At 46.0% G+C, this 26,736-nt stretch overlaps 1 protein-coding gene across 1 annotated transcript in view; it reads left to right on the top strand.

The window, feature by feature from the left end:
• Positions 1-8,151, top strand: part of LOC120030070 (vinculin-like) — a 58,425-nt gene extending 50,274 nt beyond the window's left edge. Inside the window, exons 13-22 of the mRNA XM_038975388.1 lie at positions 1,949-2,077; positions 2,776-2,925; positions 3,012-3,120; positions 3,237-3,415; positions 3,784-3,907; positions 4,311-4,435; positions 4,677-4,862; positions 5,051-5,254; positions 5,800-5,904; positions 6,164-8,151. Coding sequence (XP_038831316.1) covers positions 1,949-2,077; positions 2,776-2,925; positions 3,012-3,120; positions 3,237-3,415; positions 3,784-3,907; positions 4,311-4,435; positions 4,677-4,862; positions 5,051-5,254; positions 5,800-5,904; positions 6,164-6,310 — 1,458 coding nt within the window. The 3' untranslated portion in view covers positions 6,311-8,151. The remainder of the gene's footprint in view (positions 1-1,948; positions 2,078-2,775; positions 2,926-3,011; positions 3,121-3,236; positions 3,416-3,783; positions 3,908-4,310; positions 4,436-4,676; positions 4,863-5,050; positions 5,255-5,799; positions 5,905-6,163) is intronic.
• The last annotated feature ends 18,585 nt before the right edge of the window (positions 8,152-26,736 follow it).

The following is a 26,736-nucleotide window of genomic DNA, read 5'->3' on the forward strand; positions in this document are numbered from 1 at the left end:
TGCTGGCTAGAGCTCACTCTGACACAGTCATGGTGAAATACTCCCCCTGCTGGCTAGAGCTCACTCTGATACAGTCATGGTGAAATACTCCCCCTGCTGGCTAGAGCTCACTCTGACACAGTCATGGTGAAATACTCCCCCTGCTGGCTAGAGCTCACTCTGATACAGTCATGGTGAAATACTCCCCCTGCTGGCTAGAGCTCACTCTGATACAGTCATGGTGAAATACTCCCCCTGCTGGCTAGAGCTCACTCTGATAGTCATGGTGAAATACTCCCCCTGCAGGCTAGAGCTCACTCTGATACAGTCATGGTGAAATACTCCCCCTGCTGGCTAGAGCTCACTCTGATACAGTCATGGTGAAATACTCCCCCTGCTGGCTAGAGCTCACTCTGATACAGTCATGGTGAAATACTCCCCCTGCTGGCTAGAGCTCACTCTGACACAGTCATGGTGAAATACTCCCCCTGCTGGCTAGAGCTCACTCTGATACAGTCATGGTGAAATACTCCCCCTGCTGGCTAGAGCTCACTCTGACACAGTCATGGTGAAATACTCCCCCTGCTGGCTAGAGCTCACTCTGATACAGTCATGGTGAAATACTCCCCCTGCTGACTAGAGCTCACTCTGATACAGTCATGGTGAAATACTCCCCCTGCTGGCTAGAGCTCACTCTGATACAGTCATGGTGAAATACTCCCCCTGCTGGCTAGAGCTCACTCTGATACAGTCATGGTGAAATACTCCCCCTGCTGACTAGAGCTCACTCTGATACAGTCATGGTGAAATACTCCCCCTGCTGGCTAGAGCTCACTCTGACACAGTCATGGTGAAATACTCCCCCTGCTGGCTAGAGCTCACTCTGATACAGTCATGGTGAAATACTCCCCCTGCTGGCTAGAGCTCACTCTGATACAGTCATGGTGAAATACTCCCCCTGCTGGCTAGAGCTCACTCTGATAGTCATGGTGAAATACTCCCCCTGCTGACTAGAGCTCACTCTGATACAGTCATGGTGAAATACTCCCCCTGCTGACTAGAGCTCACTCTGACACAGTCATGGTGAAATACTCCCCCTGCTGGCTAGAGCTCACTGACAGTCATGGTGAAATACTCCCCCTGCAGGCTAGAGCTCACTGACAGTCATGGTGAAATACTCCCCCTGCAGGCTAGAGCTCACTCTGACACAGTCATGGTGAAATACTCCCCCTGCTGACTAGAGCTCACTCTGATACAGTCATGGTGAAATACTCCCCCTGCTGACTAGAGCTCACTGACAGTCATGGTGACATACTCCCCCTGCTGGCTAGAGCTCACTGACAGTCATGGTGAAATACTCCCCCTGCTGGCTAGAGCTCACTGACAGTCATGGTGAAATACTCCCCCTGCTGGCTAGAGCTCACTCTGATACAGTCATGGTGAAATACTCCCCCTGCTGGCTAGAGCTCACTGACAGTCATGGTGACATACTCCCCCTGCTGGCTAGAGCTCACTGACAGTCATGGTGAAATACTCCCCCTGCAGGCTAGAGCTCACTGACAGTCATGGTGACATACTCCCCCTGCTGGCTAGAGTTCACTCTGATACAGTCATGGTGAAATACTCCCCCTGCTGGCTAGAGTTCACTCTGATACAGTCATGGTGAAATACTCCCCCTGCTGGCTGGAGACAACAGCTCCAGTCTAATGCTCTCAATCCACTATAACTATGATACCTTAAAGTAGGCCAATAAAATGTGTTTAGGAGTTATTCATGAAGTGAGAAAGCCGCATTAAAATCAATTGTTCAACAATAGCTGTAGAACTGCACCAGTTTCAATCCAATATTTCCATTGATTTGAGATGCAATGTAAGCCACTTGTTAAAAGAGACATAAGAGTTTATCGTTAACATGTAATATTTCTAAAGCTGGTCTCTTGCTAACTAACTCGTGTGTGTGATCTTCTCAGAACCTCAAAGGAACGATGCAGGAGGCGATGACACAGGAGGTGTCAGACATCTTTAGCGACACGACCACTCCCATCAAACTGCTGGCTGTGGCCGCCACCGCCCCACCCAATGCCCCCAACAGGGACCAGGTGGGTGATTTCTCCCTCCCGCTCTCAATCTCTCTCTTTCTGTCTATCTCTCTGTCTGTCTCCATGCCTCCATCATGGCTCATTCGTTAACTTCTACCTATGAGCAGAGAGGTGTATATAGAGCTATATATTCCATAATAGAATGGGATTACATCCTGGGATATATGGTGGCTCTAGATAGGTCTCTGGCTTTGACTATCCTAACTCATTTGGCAGATTTATATCATCATACACTAAGCAAAAAAATAACATGGATTACTCATTGATTGGATTACTCATTGATTGGATTACTCATTGATTAGTTTCCAATCATTTATGTGGTACTTGTCAATCAATAATATTTAGACTATATTTCCTGAGAGAAATGTTACTATAAGTAATCACGTAAGATAAAAAAAAATACCAACTTTGGACCATCTACATAATTGGTCTATATTATATTAACGGGATATTTTGGCAATATTTTGGCCATTTATCTACTTCCCCAGAGTCAGAGGATCTTGTGGATACCATTTTTATGTCTCTGTGTCCAGTATGAAGGAAGTTTGAGGTAGTTTCGCGAGCCAAAGCTAAATAGCGTTAGCGCAATGACTTGAAGTCTATGGTATCTACTAGCATGCTACTCTGGGGAAGTAGATAATCTCGAAGTATCACTTTTTAAGTTTGTATCATTCAGTGATATGTAACTGTTATATTAGGTGTTTGATGAGAGGGCGGCCAACTTTGAGAACCATGCCAACAAGCTGGCTGCCACAGCAGAAAAGGCTGCTGCTGTGGGGACAGCGAACAAGAGCACTGTGGAGGGGATCCAAGCTGCTGTCAAATCTACAAGAGATATCACACCACAGGTGAGTGAGAGGGAGTATCTCAGTGTCAATTGGTCAGGAGGATGATGGAATGATGTCCCCAAACTGATGGGAACTTGCTGTTCTAGGTGGTCTCTGCTGCCCGTATCATGCTGAGAAACCCAGGCAACCAGGCTGCGATGGAGCACTTTGAGACCATGAACAACCAGTGGATTGACAACGTGGAGAAAATGACAGGTAGTCAGACCATCTATCATTTTATTATTTATCACAATAAAGTGGGCGTTGTGTGAAAAATGTAAATGTGTTCACTTCCTTATTAGCACTAAGAATGATGTCTCCTCTGTCTCTAGGTTTGGTGGACGAGGCTATAGACACCAAGTCTCTGTTGGATGCCTCTGAGGAGGCCATTAAGAAAGACCTGGAGAAATGTCGCGCTGCCATGGCTAACCACCAGCCCCAGATGTTAGTGGTAGGGGCCACCAGCATCGCCCGTCGGGCCAACCGCATCCTCCTGGTGGCCAAACGGGAGGTATAGATATGTTTTATTTACGCATACAATCAATCATTTCAATCAATCACATTCATTTTATAGAGCCCTTTTTACATCAGCAGATGTCACAAAGAGCTTTACCGAAACCCAGTCTAAAACCACAAAGAGCTTTACAGAAACCCAGTCTAAAACCACAAAGAGCTTTACAGAAACCCAGTCTAAAACCACAAAGAGCTTTACAGAAACCCAGTCTAAAACCACAAAGAGCAAGGAATGCAGAGGCAGAAGCATACAAACACATGTGCCACAATTGTGCATTTTTAGCAGTTTACAATACTGACAACTGAATCACAGAGAACAAAGTACGTGATTTAAAAAGAGAAACATGAATGGTATTGTATCCGTAGGTGGAGAACTCTGAGGATCCTAGATTCAGGGAGATCGTGAAGGCTGCGTCTGATGAGCTGAGCCGGACCATATCTCCCATGGTCATGGACGCCAAGGCTGTGGCTGGGAACATCACCGATCCAAGTACGTTCCGAGGCAGTTTCCCTACATTTAGGATATGTTTGATCGTTATACTGTATACTCTGCTGTAATAGCTATCCATCTATAGCTATCTAGCATGACGTAATACGAAATATGAAGCCTCGTTCTGTCAATTTCTGAATCTTTGATAGTCCAAAGTTAAGGTTTAGTCAATGGTGTTATGGTTTAGGGGTCTGTGAATGTTTTACTGTCGCTACACCAGCAACTTTTGGGGCCTTTAGGTCTAGTCTCCTATTTATAAGGCCTAACTTACTATCTGATTCTTCCTCTGTGGTGTCCAGGTCTGTTTATAAGGCCTAACGATCTATCTGATTCTTCCTCTGTAGTGTCCAGGTCTGTTTATAAGGCCTAACTTACTATCTGATTCTTCCTCTGTGGTGTCCAGGTCTGCAGAAGGGCTTCCTGGATTCAGGCCATAGGATCCTGGGGGCCGTTGCCAAGGTGAGAGATGCGTTCCAGCCACAGGAACCAGACTTCCCCCCACCACCTCCTGATCTGGACCAGCTGCACGTAAGTCAATCAATCAAATTCATTTATAAAACTTTTTTCAGCAGTTGTCACAAAAAGCTTTACAGTCCTAGGATATATTTAGTAATATATATATATATATATATATATATATATATATATATATATATATATATATATATATATTTTTTAAAACAGAAATGATCTGCCATGTAAAATAGAGAATTAGCACTTCTGTCTGCAACATTCCTAACGTTTCACCGCTCTGAATGCAACATGCCAGGTCAGCGACGAGCCCGCCCCACCAAAACCGCCTCTCCCCGAGGGTGAGGTTCCTCCCCCCAGACCCCCTCCCCCAGAGGAGAAGGACGAGGACTTCCCAGAGCAAGAGGTGGGAGAGATGGTGAGCGAGCCCATGATGATGGCCGCCAGACAGCTCCACGAGGAGGCCCGCAAGTGGTCCAGCAAGGTGAGATACAAGCACATTCACTTACACGTTCAGGTTTGATGTTAAGTTTATTGGCAAGACAGAACATTGGAATTTCTCTGCGACCAGAAAGAAACAGTAGAGCAGCTCAGAGTTTCCATTATTCTGTTGTGCGTACTGTGTTGTCAGACGTCCGATTTCATGCTCTGCTTGTTTGTGATCTCTTTCAGGGTAACGACATCATCGGTGCAGCCAAGAGAATGGCCCTGCTCATGGCTGAGATGTCCCGTCTGGTGCGCGGTGCCGGTGGGAACAAGCGTGCCCTCATTCAGTGTGCCAAAGACATCGCAAAAGCCTCAGACGAGGTCACAAAGTTGGCCAAGGAGGTGGCCAAGCAGTGCACAGACAAACGCATCCGGACCAACCTCCTCCAGGTCAGTTGACTGGCTGATCCCTGGTCATGTCTTAAAGAAAATACAACTATGATGTCTCCGACGCAATACATGTGGTTTTATCTGGTCCAGTCTTCTGCCAAATTCCTCCTTGTTTCCTCAATTCCTCTCAAAGCTCATTGGAGGAGGAGGTCCAAGGGAGGGACCTAAGGATCCTCTCCTCCAATGCAGTTTGAGAAGAATTGAGCAAGCAAGCAAGGAGGGAGGGAGCAAGGATTTGACAACAGCTAGAAACATTTTCAGACTGCTTTCTTCAGGGTTTTCTTGTGCAGCAGCGGCTGCTCTGGCATGTTCAGAGACAACACAAAGGTCAACGTTATATACATGTAGGAGTGGTAGGACTAAAGCTAAAATTTTGAATTTCCTGCATGTCCTCGTGATTTGAATTAGGATAGATCATTTGAATTAAATTACACAGTTTTCTGTGTTTGATCTTCATGTCTCTGACTGATAATGTATCTTGTTGAGACCTGTGTAAAATGCACTTTAAGTCAACTTGAACTTGGATCAACTTCTCTGTGTTCCAGGTGTGTGAGCGCATCCCTACCATCAGCACACAGCTGAAGATCCTGTCCACAGTCAAGGCCACCATGTTGGGTCGTACCAACATCAGCGAGGAGGAGTCCGAGCAGGTCAGTACACTGGACAACACTCATCAACCAAAGTTACCTTTTTGCTTTGTAATTACATCAATGAGGTTGACTGGTTTCTGTTATTATGCAAGTGGAATAAGGAACAGTCCCTATTCCACTTGTTTAATAACGGGGGGGAAACTAAACTTGAAAAGCAATTGCTAGAGTAGTAATTAGCAGTAATGTTACTAGTGTAGTACAGTTTTACATAAGAACAACTTACTGATCAATTTGACAATTTTTCTCCCTCCTCTCCCAGGCCACAGAGATGTTGGTTCACAATGCCCAGAACCTGATGCAGTCTGTGAAGGAGACGGTTAGAGAGGCCGAGGCTGCCTCCATCAAGATCCGGACGGATGCCGGTTTCACCCTGCACTGGATCCGTAAGACCCCCTGGTACCAGTAAGAAGAGACTGTTTGTTAAATTGCGGTCCCCAATGACACTCTATTCCCTATGTAGTGCAATACTTTTGACCAGGATCCGTACGTCTCTGGTTAAAGGTGGTGCGGTATACTGTATGAGGAATAGGGTGCCATTGGGGACACACTATTATTCTGTTCTTCTGCCCAAAGCCCAGGGTGGTCAGAAGAAAACAGACAGACTCTCTGAGCAGTAGATTTGACAAACACATACATACTAATTCCAAGCTACAATGAATGAATACTACCACTTTTAATAAGCCTGCCTGGTTAGGGTAACAACCCGGAGTTAATACTGAATACACTATTTATCAGGTCATGTCAATCCCATACTTGTCTGTAAACAGTGACAGTTTTGTTAAAATATAAAGTAGGGGACTATCCAATGCAACTATAACATGGTTCAGAATGATTCTTACTTGCAATTTTTTTCTTCTAATTGTATGTAAAAAAATAAAATAAAAGATATATATAAAAAAAGAAATAAAATGTGTTTTAAGATCTTATGAGAAATCCCAGGTATATATTTTTTGGATTAGAGGTTTCTTTTCGTATACAGTAAGGTTAAAGGAGTACTAGTCTCAGTTAAACATACAATGGTGAGAAGAGGACCTCCTAAGTAAAAAAGAATTAGAATATTAAGATTTTTTCTTTGAAGGCCTTTTTTATATCTTTATACTGGTTCTTTATTTCACTATCTGCAATGTGTTCACCTTCGCTAGGACAAAGCACATCTGATCCAACTCAATGGGAGTGAGTTCAAGTATATATTATAATATTCGACTCTACACACAAATATAATAGACTATTCAATGGTGTTACACTATGTTATAGAAACTAACAAATACACACTGTTCCTTGTTCTACATTTTTATTAAATGGTGTGATGGTTTTTGTAGCTAATATTATTATTATTATTTTTTTTTATTGTCAGTACTGCCAAAGAGTTTATTCTAGCCTGGTCCCAGATCTGTTTGTGGTATTTGCATCTACTTCATTGTGCCATGACAATGAGTCGGTGTGATAGCACTAAACAGCCTGAAACTCATGCTAAGTTTGTTCCACCATTTAACTTTTTCTGTCTTGGGGTTTATTATATCTGCAATATTGGAAAACATAATGACTAGCTCTTCGGACACTTTGGGTAGAGAATGTCTTAACTTAGAACTTTCACAAATCTGTTTAAGATACTGGCTTTCAGCTCTTTTAGTTTCTGGCTTGATTATTTTGTTGTTGCTCACATTGTTGCATTGAGATTACATGTAGGCCTTAGGTCTGGTGCTCTATACTTTGTACTTCTCAGTGAAACCAATAGCAAGCCAGTCTCCATGTTTTAGCCTGACTAGAGGCCAGCTATACTGTAATGTTTAAACTGTGTCTTGACCTAATGTGGTGAAAGATTAATGAGTGATACATCAAATGCTTTGAAGTTAAAGAGTCTGGGTCTGGGGGACAAAGAGCCTGGGGGACAAAGAGCCTGGGGGACAAAGAGCCTGGGGGATAGAGGTAACAGATTAAAGTCTAGTACTGGACAAAAAAATCTAGTGTTTTTTGGGGGGAGGGGGGTTGTCTCTAGGACTAGGTTTAATCCGGGAGACCACCAATGTGTTTAAGTTTTTAATATGTCACATGAAACTGGTGATGAGATATCAGCCTTCTCTTCCTCTCATATCTTCAAGCTACACTAAACCTTACACAGCTGGTACAAACGGTTGAAGTTTTGAAATGTTTTCTTTTGTGTCTGAATAATCCCTGCGCAGTTTGAATGTGTACGAAATTGAGACCCTACAAAACCATCTGATGTGCCCTGTAATAAAAAGATTGATTGCAATAAATGTTGTTTATTCATTTACAGGAAATGATGTTTTGTAGTAAACTCTACTCAATGCATCATCCTTTTGTTCAGAAACATGTTTGTGATATAAGATGGGTACAGCCTTTCATTCAGTTTCTAAGATTTAAAAAATAAAGTTGATTTATTTGACCTTTTTTTTAAACTAGGAAAGTCAGTTAAGAACTAATTGTTATTTTACAATGACGGCCTACCCCGGCCAAACCCTCCCCTAACCCGGATGACGCTGGGCCAATTGTGTGCCGCCCTATGTGACTCCTGATCTCCGCAAGTTGTGATACAGTCCGGGATCGAACCAGGGTCTGTAGTGGCGCCTCTAGCCTTAGACCGCTGCGCCACTCGGGAGCCTTCAAATTATATAAGAATCAAGTCCTGCTTCTTGGTATTGTTCACACCAGTGAGAGGTTTATAACACAGTACTTGTTATAACCCGGTAGTGAAAGGTTTAACACATGGCGCTCTCAACAGTTAATTGACTCTGCACCTTTAGAGGCTTCTGCCCTGTGTACATAGACATGGAATCACTGGTCACTTTAATAATGGAACACTGGTCACTTTAATAATGAAACACTGGTCACTTTAATAATGGAACACTGGTCACTTTAATAATGGAACACTGGTCACTTTAATAATGGAACACTGGTCACTTTAATAATGGAACACTGGTCACTTTAATAATGGAACACTGGTCACTTTAATAATGGAACACTGGTCACTTTAATAATGGAACACTGGTCACTTTAATAATGGAACACTGGTCACTTTAATAATGGAATCGCTAGTCACTTTAATAATGTTTACATACTGTTTTACTCATCTCATATGTATATACTGTATTCTATTCTACTGTATTTTAATCAATGCCACTCCGACATTGCTCGTCCTAATATTTCTTAATTCCATTATTTTACGTTTAGATTTGTGTGAATTGTTTGATACTATTGCACTGTTGGAGCTAAGAACACAAGCATGTTACTACACCCGCAAGAACGTGTGCTAAATATGTGTATGTGACCAATAACAATTTTATTTGAGAAGAACCCAACTATGCCTCCAGTTTGCCAATCATCTCCATGCGCCGAGGTGAAGTTTCCCTTCGGTACAGATGTAGGATCAGATCCCACTCTCCCAATACTAAACTTAACCATTAGTGAGAATAATGCAAAACTGACCCAAGATCAGTGTCTAGGGGCCACGTCACGCTGCTACCATCTGCTCCAGTCTTACAATTTGAACTTCCTACCACTACCAATCAATCATTATAAACTGGGTGGATTGATCCCTGAATTATGATTGGCTGAAAGCCATGGTATATTAGACCATATACGACGTGTATGACAAAACATTTCGTTTTACTACTTTAATTACGTTGGTAACCAGTTTATAATAGCAATAAGGCACCTCGGGGGTTTGTGGTATATGGACAATATACAACACCCCCTCTTGCCTTATTGTTTAATTATAACTTCTGACGGGGAAAAACGCCATTCACACAAACTCAGGCCTGTCAGAGCAAGAACAGAACGATAATTAAGTTAATCAGACAGCCAACTTCTAACAACCGACACTATCATGCATGTATTCTTTGTTTTTTATTCGTTACGCAATTCAGAGATCAATTGTGTTCTGCCATGTAAATTAATTAAATGATTTTTGAAATTGTAATCTTCAACATCATGAAGTGCTGATGTTCCACATGAGCCAAGTAGAAGCAGGTTAGGAACCATATGCATATTAAATTGAATACCAGTGGGATAAATGTACTGTGGTTTATTGTGACAGGGTAGAAACCATCGTTTTTGGTCAGTGTTTCCCTTGGGATTTTAAGTGAGGAAAATGTTAATTATTGGTGCACATGTACAAATGTTCAAACGCAACCGTTACACCTGTGCAGGTGAAAGCAGTATTAGCTACCTACATTTGATTGATTATGAATCAACAATCATAGCTGTCTCACTCTGGAATTGCGAGTCACAAATGTTTTAATTCAGGCAATATCTCAAGCCAGCACGCGTTCTCAATTAGATTTTAGTCCAATAAAACGGTAGTTTGTTTCCTCCTGTCCAGTCTGGAGTCCGTGTGGCTGCAGAGAAGATGAGTTCGGTTGAGGAGCCCGACGTGGAGAAAGGCTGAGTGACAGATTAAAGCACTCGGGTAAGTGTGTCACAAGCTAACGTTATATCTCGAAAGTCAGTCCTCAGATGTGTATGTAAAACGCTGCTAAATTATGTCTTGGTAATGATGCTTTGTCAAGCTCAGAGATGGGTGGGTAGCTAGCAAGAATGGTAAGAATTTCCATGTGAAACTCTTAACACGTGTCATTAAGTATTGATTAGCGAAATATATTGTTCTGAGACGCACTCTTATGGAACATCTATGCGATTACACCCATCATCAATGCTGCTGCATCAGTTATTGTATCAGAGAGCACCATAATGTTTATATGGTGGCCATGATGGTCCAAACTTGGTATCCCTGAACACAAAAATTGGATATATTGCACATCGCCGATTTAATCAGAATTTGCAACAAAGTATCAAGTTAAGGCAAGGCTGAGTCTTTTGATCGATATCTACGAGGTCTCGTGTATTTGTTTATATATGTAAACATGCTAGTAAGGATCCACAAAATAGTTGTGTGCAGCCAACCACATACCTCGGGGAAAAGAAAAGTCATTGCCCAGCCCACTGCAGTTCGAGCCAATCAGTTTTGGAAACAGTAGTAAAGGAGATCCCAGTTTCAAGTGAAAATATATGCAAAAAAAACAACAAAACATGCTGCTACCACAGTTTATATACTGCTGATTGAAATGGAGTAGGAGCTTAACGACTTTGTCTGGCTACAGCCAGAATCAACCTAAATCGACACGATGACTACTGCAAGATAAGATCATTCAATTACTGTGAAGAAAATACCCGTTATTGTATATTCTGTGGCACGTTTGGCATGTCATTCCAGTGAGAATGGTTAGAACCCAAAGGAAAGTGACTGAAACATCAGTGATAGGCTATACCCTATGGACATGTTTTTAGGGAATGACTTGGGAAGAGACACTGAAGCACTTGAGGGTCAGTTGTTGTCTTGTCTTGTCATGGGGCGGCATGGTAGCCTAGTGGTTAGGGTGTTGGACTAGTAACCGAAAGGTTGCAAGATCGAACCCCCGAGCTGACAAGGTACAAATCTGTTGTTCTGCCCCTGAACAAGGCAGTTCTGTTCCTAGGCTGTCATTGAAAATAAGAATTTGTTCTTAACTGTCCTGCCTAGTTAAATAAAGGGGAAATAAATAAGAGCAGACCATAACCAGCTATGAAACGTCAAAGATAACACAATCTTTCAAAGTGTGTGATTGTTTTAAAGATACGTGTAACGTTCACTCACTGTCCATTATCATATTGTGTTTAACTCTATTATGAAGGTTTCACTGGCTTGCGTTTCAGGGTTGTTCATTGTGTGCATGTCTGGATAACATTATGGTGACATATAACGGCCTTCTGCTGTTATAGGTGACAGTTGAACTCCACAAGTGCTGCTCAAGGATCAGGTCCTCCCTCTCTATGTAATCTTTCTGATCATAAAAGGCACACATTATCCTATATCAGCACTCCTACCCTCTTCTCCTCTTATCTGGAGATCAGACTGTTGACAGTTCACAGAAGATATGGTTTTAGTTTGATAGAATGATTTGAGCGCGAGATGCATTATTTGGGCCTCTGCCTAGTGTTTACTGTGGATGGATGACTGGTGTGTCTCACGTTTGTCTCACAGAGAAACGTCTCAGATGACAGACTTGACCCTTTCACTCTGTGAGGAGCATAGGTCAACCACAAGTGATCTCTGCCGGTAACCGAGCCGCCACAGAAACACGGGGACTATTACACTGTCACACTTAACAAATAAAATGCATTATAAACTGGGTGGTTCGAGCACTGAATGCTGATTGGCTATGACAAAACATTTATTTTTACTGCTCTAATTATGTCAGAGGTTTGTGGTGTATGGCCAATATACCACGGCTAAGGGCTGTATCCAGGCACGACGCAAAGCGGAGTGCCTAAGAACAGCCCTTAGCCGTGGTATATTTTATTTACTATTTTTTTCACACCAGGCATGGGGATGAGGACAACTGGAGTGGGAAGAAAAGGATGTCTGAGCCATGATTTTCTGCTTTTCTCTCCACAGTGAAATGCTCGGTTTGGGATGGGCAACCCCTTGCTCGACATCTCAGCTGAACAACGACTTCCTCCACAAGTCAGTTTGAACATAACCGTTTAGGCTCTGTCCCACATGGCTCCCTGTGTAGTGCATCACTTTAGACCAGGGCCCATTTGGGGTGTGTCGTGGAATTATTCATATCAAAGTAAAGACTTTTACATTTCTTCAAAACAAGTCAACTTTATTATTCAATTACTGCAATAATGACAAATCACAGATGTATGGAATGGTTCACAAGGTTAGGATTCATATGAAAGACACTAATAATTCACAGCAGACAGTATCTGTTGTAAAGACTGTTCTCATTGTGTAGATACCAGGGTCTGGCCCCCCAACTCCATACTGGAGCCATCTCCCCCTGGTACCCCAACTCCATACTGGAGCCATCTCCCCCTGGTACCCCAACTCCATACTGGAGCCATCTCCCCCTGGTACCCCAACTCCATACTGGAGCCATCTCCCCCTGGTACCCCAACTCCATACTGGAGCCATCTCCCCCTGGTCCCCCAACTCCATACTGGAGCCATCTCCCCCTGGTACCCCAACTCCATACTGGAGCCATCTCCCCCTGGTACCCCAACTCCATACTGGAGCCATCTCCCCCTGGTCCCCCAACTCCATACTGGAGCCATCTCCCCCTGGTCCCCCAACTCCATACTGGAGCCATCTCCCCCTGGTACCCCAACTCCATCCTGGAGCCATCTCCCCCTGGTACCCCAACTCCATACTGGAGCCATCTCCCCCTGGTCCCCCAACTCCATACTGGAGCCATCTCCCCCTGGTCCCCCAACTCCATACTGGAGCCATCTCCCCCTGGTCCCCCAACTCCATACTGGAGCCATCTCCCCCTGGTCCCCCAACTCCATACTGGAGCCATCTCCCCCTGGTCCCCCAACTCCATACTGGAGCCATCTCCCCCTGGTCCCCCAACTCCATCCTGGAGCCATCTCCCCCTGGTACCCCAACTCCATACTGGAGCCATCTCCACCTGGTCCCCCAACTCCATACTGGAGCCATCTCCCCCTGGTCCCCCAACTCCATACTGGAGCCATCTCCCCCTGGTACCCCAACTCCATACTGGAGCCATCTCCCCCTGGTCCCCCAACTCCATACTGGAGCCATCTCCCCCTGGTCCCCCAACTCCATACTGGAGCCATCTCCCCCTGGTCCCCCAACTCCATACTGGAGCCATCTCCCCCTGGTACCCCAACTCCATACTGGAGCCATCTCCCCCTGGTACCCCAACTCCATACTGGAGCCATCTCCACCTGGTCCCCCAACTCCATACTGGAGCCCTCTCCCCCTGGTCCCCCAACTCCATACTGGAGCCCTCTCCCCCTGGTCCCCCAACTCCATACTGGAGCCCTCTCCCCCTGGTACCCCAACTCCATACTGGAGCCATCTCCCCCTGGTACCCCAACTCCATACTGGAGCCATCTCCCCCTGGTACCCCAACTCCATACTGGAGCCATCTCCCCCTGGTACCCCAACTCCATACTGGAGCCATCTCCCCCTGGTCCCCCAACTCCATACTGGAGCCATCTCCCCCTGGTACTCCAGTACAGAAACATTAACTCATGCTATAGAAGGCTGTCTTGTTAGGTTTATCACCCAAAGACATGGTAAATCTCCCAGAGGCCCATCCTCAGTAGAACAAACACAGATTAAAGTGTTCTAAGAACCACCTATTCACTTGCATAAAACAACCATTTGATAGAATAACAGTATTATAACATAATCTTGTAATTTCTCCACCATAGGTGAAACGATACGTTTCAGGGTACTGATCAGAATTGAAATACATATTTCTTTTCAACCCGTGAAGGAAAAAGTGTTTCCCCCATAGTACTACTTAAGTAATTTTTTGGGGGGGAATCTGTACTTTACTATTTTATATTTTTTGCAACTTTTACTCCACAACAATGTTATTATAATTTTTTTTACTTTTTACTCCCATTTTCCCTGATACCCAAAAGTACTCGTTACATTTTGAATGCTCAGGCAGGACGTAACGTGTTCTCATCCCTACTGCCTCTGCACTGACGGACTCACTAAACACAAATATTGGGTTTGTAAATGATGTCTGAGCGTTGGAGTGTGACCCTGCCTATCCATAAATAAATAAAAAATGTGCCATTTGGTTGGCTTAATATAAGGAGTGTGATGTGTACAGCATTTACTTTCAACTTTTACTCAAGTATGACAATAGAGTACTTTTCTCACCACTGTATTTAAGTACGTTTAAAACTAGGTACTTTTACTCAAGTAGTATTTTACTGGGTGACTTTCACTTGAGTAATTTTTCGATTTAAGTCATCTTTTACTCAAGTATGACAATTCAGTAGTTTTTCCCACCGCTGACCGTGATGGTCTACACTCTTCAAGGGGGAGAGTTTGTGCTGCAAGCCGACAACACTGGGCACAGTGTCCTTCACTCCCATTTTCCGCATTAAGGAGCGGAAAGTAGCTAGGTCGCCGTCACCCAGGCCTGATATTGGGTACACTAAAGCACATTTTATTGTAATAATTTTCACCGAACATGTACGGCATTCACGTCCGTAAAATTTTTGTAAAAAAATTATTACGGATTCTGAACACTGCCAAGTCCCAACTTCAGAAAAGTTTCAAATTCTAACTGAAGTTTCTATCCACAAGCGTAAACTAGCTTCCTGGAAAGGGCCCATCAGGACGACAGACTAAACCGAATCCGTTCGTCTCCACTCGACTCTCGCCGCATGACAAACATAAACCTTTTTTCATAAAACTGTCTTTTTCTACAATTTCTCTTCTTAAAATCACCATTTTTTTTTCATATCAGAGGAGGCTGGTGTGATGAGCTATAGGAGGATGGGCTCATTGTAATGGGATGAATGGAACAGAGTCCAATGTGGTTTCCATATGTTTGTGTTTGATACCGCTCCATTTATTCCTATGGCTCTTCTCACCAGCCACCTCTGGTTTTTAAACCTAACCTTAACCACTCTGCTAACCTTTTTTTAGGTATAGATTATTTATGGGTTGAGCGTAATAGAAAAATCTAAACATTCGTTTAACTCCAAAGCAATTGCATGTGGCGCAGAAACCACTAACTTTCTATTATCAGGACTCCTGCTGGCAGCTCTTAACTGGTGAGGACAGCTCGTGAGGTGAACTAAATATCTGTTGACTGGTGACTAAAGAGACTTCATGCAAAGCTTTTATTTTTAACCATAAGAGTAGGAGTAAGATGTCTCTATACTCAGCACGTAGGATCAATTTTCAACAGCGAGACGCTTTGTGGAGACATACCCTGATGCCGTTCAGCCAGGATAATGCTTACCCATCCAAACACGATCCGTCTACATTGACCTCTGTCAATGCTAATGCTGTTTAATCGTCAAAGGAATATAAACGTTGCAACCAAAAATCCCTGACTGCCTTGTCCTCTAGTCGAGTGGTGGTTGAGAGGAGGGGGAGGTGGTGGTGGTGGAGGAGGAGGTGGTGGAGGAGGAGGTGGTGGTGGAGGAGGAGGTGGTTGAGGAGGAGGTGGTGGTGGTTGAGGAGGAGGTGGTGGTGGTGGTTGAGGAGGTGGTGGTGGTGGTTGAGAGGAGGAGGTGGTGGTGGTGGTTGAGAGGAGGAGGTGGTGGTGGTGGTTGAGAGGAGGAGGTGGTGGTTGAGAGGAGGAGGAGGAGGTGGTGGTTGAGAGGAGGAGGTGGTGGTGGTTGAGAGGAGGAGGAGGAGGTGGTGGTGGTTGAGAGGAGGAGGAGGTTGAGGGGAGGCGGAGGAGGTGGTTGAGGGGCTAACATATGATATTCTGTGGTTTCAGTAGGTTCGCTGTCATCTTAACATTGTCATATTTTTAAGGTGGTGATTGTGAAGTCGGATTCTACTTTAAAAATGGGGCAGTGTAGTTTCATCTTGGATTTACTTTATGGAATATTTTATTTATTTGATAGAATTAATAGAACAGTGTTTGGCCAGTGTTAGTCTAGTAGTCTTTTCATGCACTTGTTTTAATACCCTTTGAGTTTAAATAAATGTTTTAATGTAGTTACATGTATTCAGAATCTGATCAATATTTTGGGGGGTTATGTTATCTGTACAACAGTGCCACCGTGTGGCTGGAAATGGAACCTCATGGTCACATGACACTGTGCAGGATAAACAGAATATTTACGCTACCCTCTCTCTCCTGCAGGTGGCAAGAGCAGCGTTTTCTTTACCAGGTTTCAACATGACAACAGAAAACACAACTCAAATCTGCGAAACATTACAATACGAGAAAATGGCATCTACTTTTCATAGTTATGATAAATATACTTTTTAGAGTGGCATTCATTTGTATTATTATTACTAAGGCATAGGGACTGTATTGTTGTCTAGGAAATATTCTCAGGCAAATATTAAATCATATGTCATATAAACATCAAATTACACTTTTATTAGTCTGAGATAACATAATGGAACCATGTAATGTAGCCTCTACACAGAGTAATTCAACAGCCTCTTGTTAAATATTGTCATAGTAACCCTGAAATTAGGCAATTCAATGACCCTGTTAGATGACTGAATGAAGCCCTTTTCTTCAATAAGGGCCCCCAGGTAAATATTCAACAGCTTCCTGTGTGAACTGCACATACAACCTGTTCACCATTAGTTTATCATGACACCTGCGTCTGTCCAATCCAATGATAATAAATAGTTTAGTTTCTCGTCTTGGCGCTGATGGTAATGACTCCTTTCAGAGCTTGTTTTCTCACCGCAATTAAGTTCAATCAGCGCTCCGCTCATCCCTCGTTCGGTTTTCTTTTTCTCCTCTGTGCTAAATGCTGATTAGTGGTGTCACAATGGAATCCAGAACCAAAGTAGCCTGCTCATGCAGTTAACCCACTGTTTCCCGGGCCCTGAAGACGTGGATGTCGATTAAGGCCGCCCCTCCCGCACCTCTCTGATTCAGAGGGTTCTGGTTAAATGCGAAAGACACATTTCATTTGAATGCATTCAGTTGTACAAATGACTAGGTATCACCCTTTCCCTTTCCTCACTCGGAAACCAGAGTAGCCTGCTCACCCGGAAACCAGAGTAGCCTGCTCACCCGGAAACCAGAGTAGCCTGCTCACCCGGAAACCAGAGTAGCCTGCTCATTTATGTAGTGTGACCCGCCTCTTCTGTGTCAATTATGAAGTGGGTTTACTGGTGTGTTAGTAGCTCGCTGTTATTAGCATGATGGATGGGACAGGAGAAAAATCTGGATCCCAAATGGAACCTTAGTCCTTATATACTACACTGTGGGCTCTGGTCTAAAGTAGTGCCCTATATAGGGAATAGGGCTCTGGTCTAAAGTAGTGCACTATATAGGGAATAGGGTGCCATTTGGGATGCATGCAGGGGTTCATATCACTGACGACAGGGCTGACCGCAGGGGTTCATATCACTGACGACAGGGCTGACCGCAGGGGTTCATATCACTGACGACAGGGCTGACAGCAGGGGTTCATATCACTGACGACAGGGCTGACAGCAGGGGTTCATATCACTGACGACAGGGCTGACAGCAGGGGTTCATATCACTGACGACAGGGCTGACAGCAGGGGTTCATATCACTGACGACAGGGCTGACAGCAGGGGTTCATATCACTGACGACAGGGCTGACAGCAGGGGTTCATATCACTGACGACAGGGCTGACAGCAGGGGTTCATATCACTGACGACAGGGCTGACAGCAGGGGGTTCATATCACTGACATAGCAGAGCAGTTCAGTCTGCTTACTGTGAAGAAAACAACAGAGGTGCTTCCTGACCCTCTCCTCGTGAGTACATGTTAAACATCATGGCTTCCTGCCTCCTCTCCTCTGAGTACATGCTAAACATCATGGCTTCATGCCTCCTCTCCTCGTGAGTACATGCTAAACATCATGGCTTCCTGCCTCCTCTCCTCGTGAGTACATGCTAAACATCATGGCTTCTTGCCCCCTCTCCTCTCCTCGTGAGTACATGCTAAACATCATGGCTTCTTGCCTCCTCTCCTCTGAGTACATGCTAAACATCATGGCTTCTTGCCCCCTCTCCTCTCCTCGTGAGTACATGCTAAACATCATGGCTTCTTGCCTCCTCTCCTCTGAGTACATGCTAAACATCATGGCTTCTTGCCCCCTCTCCTCTCCTCGTGAGTACATGCTAAACATCATGGCTTCCTGCCTCCTCTCCTCTGCGTAGATGTTAAACAGCATGGCTTCTTGCCTCCTCTCCTCTGAGTACATGTTAAACAGCATGGCTTCTTGCCTCCTCTCCTCTGAGTACATGCTAAACATCATGGGTCATACGGTAGGTGTCTGTGTGATACATTCTGCTCTGTAAATACACTTGACTTTTCCCTTTCCTGTCTCTATCCATCATCACTCTGTCTCTATCCTTCTATCTCTATCCATCCATCTCTCTCTCTATCCCTCCCTCCCTCAGTCTCAATTCCTCCTGCTTCTATTCCCCCCTCCTTCCATCTCTCTGTTGCTCTACCTCCCTCCCGCTTCTCTTGTCTCTTTTTCTGACAAGAGCGAGTTGTGAGTGTTGGAAACCCCCAATGGATCCACCTGGTGTGTCAGGCAGGGAAGAGAGCAAACGACTGTGTGTGTGTCTGCGAGTTGCATGTATGTGTGTGTGTATGCAAGCGTGCGTGCCAGGCTCCATGTGCTATCCATCCTGACACTTCACTGACTGCACTCATCTACACACACTACACCCCCCTCTACACACACTACACCCCCCTCTACACACACTACACCCCCCTCTACACACACTACACCCCCCTCTACACACACTACAACCCCCTCTACACACACTACAACCCCCTCTACACACACTACAACCCCCTCTACACACACTACAACCCCCTCTACACACACTACACCCCCCCTCTACACACACTACACCCCCCCTCTACACACACTACACCCCCCCTCTACACACACTACACCCCCCTCTACACACACTACACCCCCCTCTACACACACTACACCCCCCTCTACACACACTACACCCCCCTCTACACATGTACACACACAACAACCCCCTCTACACACACTACACCCCCCTCTACACACACTACACCCCCCTCTACACACACTACACCCCCCTCTACACACACTACACCCCCCTCTACACACACTACACCCCCCTCTACACACACTACACCCCCCTCTACACATGTACACACACTACACCCCCCTCTACACATGTACACACACTACACCCCCCTCTACACATGTACACACACTACAACCCCCTCTACACACACGCTACAACCCCCTCTACACACACTACAACCCCCTCTACACACACTACAACCCCCTCTACACACACTACAACCCCCTCTACACACACTACAACCCCCTCTACACACACTACAACCCCCTCTACACACACTACAACCCCCTCTACACATACTACAACCCCCTCTACACACACTACAACCCCCTCTACACACACTACACCCCCCTCTACACACACTACACCCCCCTCTACACACACTACACCCCCCTCTACACACACTGCACCCCCCTCTACACACACTGCACCCCCCTCTACACACACTACACCCCCCTCTACACACACTACAACCCCCTCTACACACACTACAACCCCCTCTACACATGTACACACACTACAACCCCCTCTACACACACACTACAACCCCCTCTACACACACTACAACCCCCTCTACACACACGCTACAACCCCCTCTACACACACTACAACCCCCTCTACACATGTACACACACTACAAATCTACTCAAAATACCCTAATGCCAAAATGGAAGAAAAATAAAAATTTGTTATGAAAAATACAACTAAAATATACACTATATTTACAAAAGTATGTGGACACCCCTTCAAATGAGTGGATTTGTCTATTTCAGCCACATCCGTTGCTGACAGGTGTATAAAGTCGAGCACACAGCCATGCAATCTCCATAGACAAACATTGGCAGTAGAATGGCCTTACTGAAGAGTTCAATGACTTTCAACGTAGCACCATCATAGGATGCCACGTTTCCGACAAGTCAGTTCATCAAATTTCTGCCCTGCTAGAGCTGCCCTGGTCAACTGTAAGTGCTGTTATTGAGAAATGGAAACGTCTAGGAGCAACAACGGCTCAGCCGCAAAGTGGTAGGCCACACAAGCTCACAGAACGGGACCGCCAAGTGCTGAAGCACGCAGTGCACAAAAATCGTCTATCCTCGGCTGCAACACTCACTGCCGAGTTCCAAACTGCCTCTGGAAGCAACGTCAGCACGAGAACTGTTCGTCGAGAGCTTCATGAAATGGGTTTCCATGGCCGAGCAGCTGCAGACAAGCCTAAGATCACCATGCGCAATGCCAAGCGTCAGCTGGAGTGGTGTAAAGAGCTGCCATTGGACTCTGGAGCCGTGGAAACACGTAATCTGGAGTGATGAATCACGCTTCATTATCTAGCAGTCTGATGGATGAACCTGAGTTTGGTGGATGCCAGGAGAACGCTACCTACCCGACTGCATAGTGCCAACTGTAAAGTTTGGTGGACGAGGAATAATGGTCTGGGGTTGTTTTTCATGGTTCGGGCCCCTTAGTGCCAGTGAAGGGAAATCTAAATGCTACAGAGCCCTGACCTCAACCCCATCGAACACCTTTGGGATGAATTGGAATGCCAACTGCGGGCCAGGCCTAATCGCCCAACATCAGTGCCCAACCTCACTAATGCTCTTGTGGCTGAATGAAACCAATGTTCCAACATCTAGTGGAGGCTGTTATAGCAGCAAAGGGGGGGGACCAACTCCATATGAATGTCCATGATTTTGGAATGAGATATCAATACACGTTAGAAACACCTTTTGGCAGCTATTACAGTTGAGGCTTTTTGGGCAACGCTTTGCACACCTACATCGTGCAATATTTTCCCATTTTATTATTTTATGTTCTGTCAAGGTATCGGCGATCATGGCTAGACCGCAGTTTAAGTCTTACCTGTAACTTGGTTACTCAAGAACATTCACCTTCTTCTTGATAAGCAACTCCAGTGTAGATTTGGCCTTGTGTTGTAGTTTATTGCCCTGCTGAAAGGGGAAATCCTCTCCCAGTGACTGGTATAAAGCAGACTGAAGCAGGATTTCCTCTGGGATTTTCCTGTGCTTGGCTCATCCTGTTCCTTTGCCAATGTCAAGCATACCCATACCATGATGCAGCCAACACTATGCTGGAAAATAAGGTTGCAGTTACTCAGTGGTGTGTTGGATTTGCCCCAAACAGAAGGCTTGTGTTCCTTTGCTGTTTTTTCCCCCAGTATTACTTTAGTGCAGTGGTCTTCAACCTTTTACTGCCCAGGGACACCCTCCCAGACAAACTGGTGACCCAGGGACCCCCTCCCAGGCAAACTGGTGACCCAGGGACCCCCTCCCAGACAAACTGTTGACACAGGGACCCCCTCCCAGGTGACCCAGGGACCCCCTCCCAGACAAACTGGTGACCCAGGGACCCCCTCCCAGACAAACTGGTGACCCAGGGACACCCTCCCAGGCAAACTGTTGACACAGGGACCCCCTCCCAGGTGACCCAGGGACCCCCTCCCAGACAAACTGGTGACCCAGGGACACCCTCCCAGGCAAACTGGTGACCCAGGGACCCCCTCCCAGGTGACCCAGGGACCCCCTCCCAGACAAACTGGTGACCCAGGGACCCCCTCCCAGACAAACTGGTGACCCAGGGACCCCCTCCCAGGCAAACTGGTGACCCAGGGACCCCCTCCCAGACAAACTGGTGACCCAGGGACCCCATCATACGTTAGCAAGTAGTTTTTCCACGTCTTATCATCAGGTGAATGATAATCACAAGAAGTAATCAATGTTTTTAATTGGATAGATTTGGTAGATTATTTTTCATTAACAGGAAGAGGAAGTGTAAACTCTAACAACCTATTACCTAGAAAGGTAATTCCAACACTTTTTTGTGTTTTTTGTTGTTAAATGGCAAAGTCAAGAAAGCTTACCAGCAGCCAGCGTCAAAGATAAGATACTCATAGAAGAGGTAGAGTTTCAGATGATGGGCACAGACTCTGCTGTCCTAGCTTTAGGGGGAAGATGGGCACAGACTCTGCTGTCCTAGCTTCAGGGGGAAGATGGGCAGGGACTCTGCTGTCCTAGCTTCAGGGGGAAGATGGGCAGGGACTCTGCTGTCCTAGCTTCAGGGGGAAGATGGGCAGGGACTCTGCTGTCCTAGCTTCAGGGGGAGGATGGGCAGGGACTCTGCTGTCGTAGCTTCAGGGGGAGGATGGGCAGGGACTCTGCTGTCCTAGCTTCAGGGGGAGGATGGGCAGGGACTCTGCTGTCCTAGCTTCAGGGGGAAGATGGGCAGGGACTCTGCTGTCCTAGCTTCAGGGGGAAGATGGGCAGGGACTCTGCTGTCCTAGCTTCAGGGGGAAGATGGGCAGGGACTCTGCTGTCCTAGCTTCAGGGGGAAGATGGGCAGGGACTCTGCTGTCCTAGCTTCAGGGGGAAGATGGGCAGGGACTCTGCTGTCCTAGCTTCAGGGGGAAGATGGGCAGGGACTCTGCTGTCCTAGCTTCAGGGGGAAGATGGGCAGGGACTCTGCTGTCCTAGCTTCAGGGGGAGGATGGGCAGGGACTCTGCTGTCCTAGTTTCAGGGGGAGGATGGGCAGGGACTCTGCTGTCCTAGCTTCAGGGGGAGGATGGGCAGGGACTCTGCTGTCCTAGCTTCAGGGGGAGGATGGGCAGGGACTCTGCTGTCCTAGCTTCAGGGGGAGGATGGGCAGGGACTCTGCTGTCCTAGCTTCAGGGGGAGGATGGGCAGGGACTCTGCTGTCCTAGCTTCAGGGGGAAGATGGGCAGGGACTCTGCTGTCCTAGCTTCAGGGGGAGGATGGGCAGGGACTCTGCTGTCCTAGCTTCAGGGGGAGGATGGGCAGGGACTCTGCTGTCCTAGCTTCAGGGGGAGGATGGGCAGGGACTCTGCTGTCCTAGCTTCAGGGGGAGGATGGGCAGGGACTCTGCTGTCCTAGCTTCAGGGGGAGGATGGGCAGGGACTCTGCTGTCCTAGCTTCAGGGGGAAGATGGGCAGGGACTCTGCTGTCCTAGCTTCAGGGGGAGGATGGGCAGGGACTCTGCTGTCCTAGCTTCAGGGGGAAGATGGGCAGGGACTCTGCTGTCCTAGCTTCAGGGGGAAGATGGGCAGGGACTCTGCTGTCCTAGCTTCAGGGGGAAGATGGTTCCACCATTGGGGTGCCAGAACAGAGAACAGCTTAGACTGTAGGGTTGGGAGGGCCAAGAGACCAGAGGTGGCAGAACAGAGTGCTCGGAATCGGGTGTAGGGTTTGAGCATAGCCTGAAGGTAATGAGGGGCAGTACCTCTTGCTTCTCCTTATGCAAGTACCATGGTCTTGTAGTGGATGTGAGCTTTGACTGGAAGCCAGTGGACTGTGCGGAGGAGCGCGGTGACATTGGAGAAGTTGGGAAGGTTGAAAACCAGGCGAGCTGCAGCATTTTGGATAAGTTGCAGGGGTTTGTTGGCCCAAGTGGGGAGCCCAGCCAACAGCGAGTTGCAGTAGTCCAGACGGGAAGTGACGAGTGCCTGGATTAGGACCTGCTTCACTGTACTCTACGGCTGTTGTAGAACCTGCAGGAGCGAGTCACTGCTATGATGATAGCAGAGAACGACAGGATGTTGTCCCAGGGTCATGCCAAGGTTCTTTCCACTCTGGGAGGGAGACATTGTGGAGTTGTCAAACATGATGGAGAGGTCTTGGCAGGCCTTCAACGGGAGGAAGAGCAGCGCCGTCTTGTCGAGATTGAGCTTGAGGTGGTGGGCTGACGTCCAAGCTTAGATGCCAGGCACACAGAGATGTGTTTTAGAAGGGGGGGAGTAGTTGAGTGTCATCCATATAGCAGTTATCGGAGAGACCGTGTGAGGATATGATGGAGCCAAGGGGACTTGGTGTATAGAGAGAAGAGGAGAGAGCCTAGAAGCGAGCCCTGGGGGATGCCAGTAGTGAGACAGATGCCCAGGACAATCTGATGTTTCACAGTGTCGAAGGCAGCGGATAGATAGGAGGATTGAGAACAGAGGTGAGCGAGTCAACTTTGGCAGTGCGGAGAGCCGCCGTTACACAGAAGAGCAGTCTCTGAGTGACCTGTCTTAAAGCCTGACTGGTTAGTGTCATGAAGATTGTTCTGAGAGTGATAGTGACGGAGTTGGTCAGAGACAGCACTTTTTTAAGTGTTTTGAAAAGAAAGAAGGGATACTGGTCTTGTTTTTGATGTCAGAGGAGTCGAGTGTTGGTTTCTTGAGGAGGAGAACGACTCAGGCCATTTTGAAGTCAAAGGTCAGGGATGAGGCAAGTGGGGAATGGGAGAAGTTCTCCATCGATGGTCTGAAGGAGGGATGGAGTCGAGCGGCAAGTTGTTGGGGAGGCCAAACATCACAGGATTTCATCTATGAAGTGACGGGAGAAGGAGGTCAAGGCGTAGGGTAGTTCTGGGTGAGTGGGACCAGTGGAATCAATAGGCTACATGAATGAGGATCGGATGTCGTCAACAGTCTTTTCAAAGTGGTTGATGAAGTCGTCTGTGAGGAGGAACAGACTTTGCTAGGGTTGGAGGCCGAAGCTTGAAATGTAGTGATAGAAAGTGGCTTTAGCAGCGAGGGAGGGAGAGAGGGAGGGAGAGAGAAGGGTTGCAGTGAGATTTATAGGAAAACAGTCTCTAGTAAAGAGATCAAATGTAATGCCTGCCTTGGGATTGGGAAATTAAGAGTGAGCAGCTGGATTAGCAGTGTTCTCTGGGGTGATTCATGTCTCCGTCAGGGCCAAAACGTCACTGGACTGAAGGGCAGCATAGGCTGAGATGAACTCTGCGTTCTGGACCACAGATCAGCAGTTCCAAACACTGCCAGAGACCAGGAATTCCACGTGTTGTTGAGAGAATGCCTAGAGTGTGCAAAGCTATAATAAAGGCAAAGGGTGGCAACTTTGAAGAATTTCAAATATACAGTTGAATTCGGAAGTTTATATACACCTTAGCCAAATACATTTCAACTCAGTTTTTCACAATTCCTGAGATTTAATCCTAATAAAAATTCCCTGTCTTACGTCAGTTAGGATCACCACTTTATTTTAAGAATGTGAAATGTCAGAATAATAGTAGAGAATTATTTCTTTCAGTTTTTATTTCTTTCATCACATTCCCAGTTGGTCAGAAGTTTACATACACTCAATTAGTATTTGGTAGCATTGCCTTTAAATTGTTTAACTTGGGTTAAACGTTTTGGGTAGCCTTCCACAAGCTTCCCATAATAAGTTGGGTGAATTTTGGCCCATTCCTCCTGACAGAGCTGGTGTAACTGAGTCAGGTTTGTAGGCCTCCTTGCTCGCACACGCATTTTCAGTTCTGCCCACAAATGTTCTATGGGATTGAGGTCAGGGCTTTGTGATGGCCACTCAAATACCTTGACTTTGTTGTCCTTAAACCATTTTGCCACAACTTTGGAAGTAGGCTTGGGGTCATTTTCCATTTGGAAGACCCGTTTGTGACCAAGCTTTAACTTCCTGACTGATGTCTTTAAATGTTGCTTCAATATATCCACATACTTTTCCTACCTCATGATGCCATCTATTTTCTGAAGTGCACCCTCCTGCAGCAAAGCATCCCACAACATGATGCTGCCACCCCTGTGCTTCACGGTTGGGATGGTGTTCTTCGGCTTGCAAGCCTCCCCCTTTTTCCTCCAAACATAATGATGGTCATTATGGCCAAACAGTTCTATTTTTGTTTCATCAGACCAGAGGACATTTCTCCAAAAAGTATGATCTTTGTCCCCATGTGTAGTTGTAAACTGTAGTCTTGCTTTTTTATGGTGTTTTTTTGGAGCAGTGGCTTTTTCCTTGCTGAGCGGCTTTTCAGGTTATGTCGATATAGGACTCGTTTTACTGTGGATATAGATAATTTTGTATCTGTTTCCTCCAGCATCTTCACAAGGTCCTTTGCTGTTGTTCTGGGATTTATTTGCACTTTTCGCACCATAGTACGTTCATCTCTAGGAGACAGAATGTGTCTCCTTCCTGAGCGGTATGACGGCTGCGTGGTGTTTATACTTGCGTACTATTGTTTGTACAGATGAACGTGGTACATTCAGGAGTTTGTAAATTGCTCCCAAGGATGAATCAGACTTGTGGAGGTCTACAATTCTTTTTCTGAGGTATTGGCTCATTTCTTTTGATTCTCCCATGATGTCAAGCAAAGAGGCACTGAGTTTGAAGGTAGGCCTTGAAATACATCCACAGGTACACCTCCAATTGACTCAAATGATCAGAAGCTTCTAAAGCCATGAC

The sequence above is a fragment of the Salvelinus namaycush genome, chromosome 35 (genome assembly GCF_016432855.1).
Source record: "Salvelinus namaycush isolate Seneca chromosome 35, SaNama_1.0, whole genome shotgun sequence".
NCBI classification, from domain to species: Eukaryota; Metazoa; Chordata; class Actinopteri; order Salmoniformes; family Salmonidae; genus Salvelinus; species Salvelinus namaycush.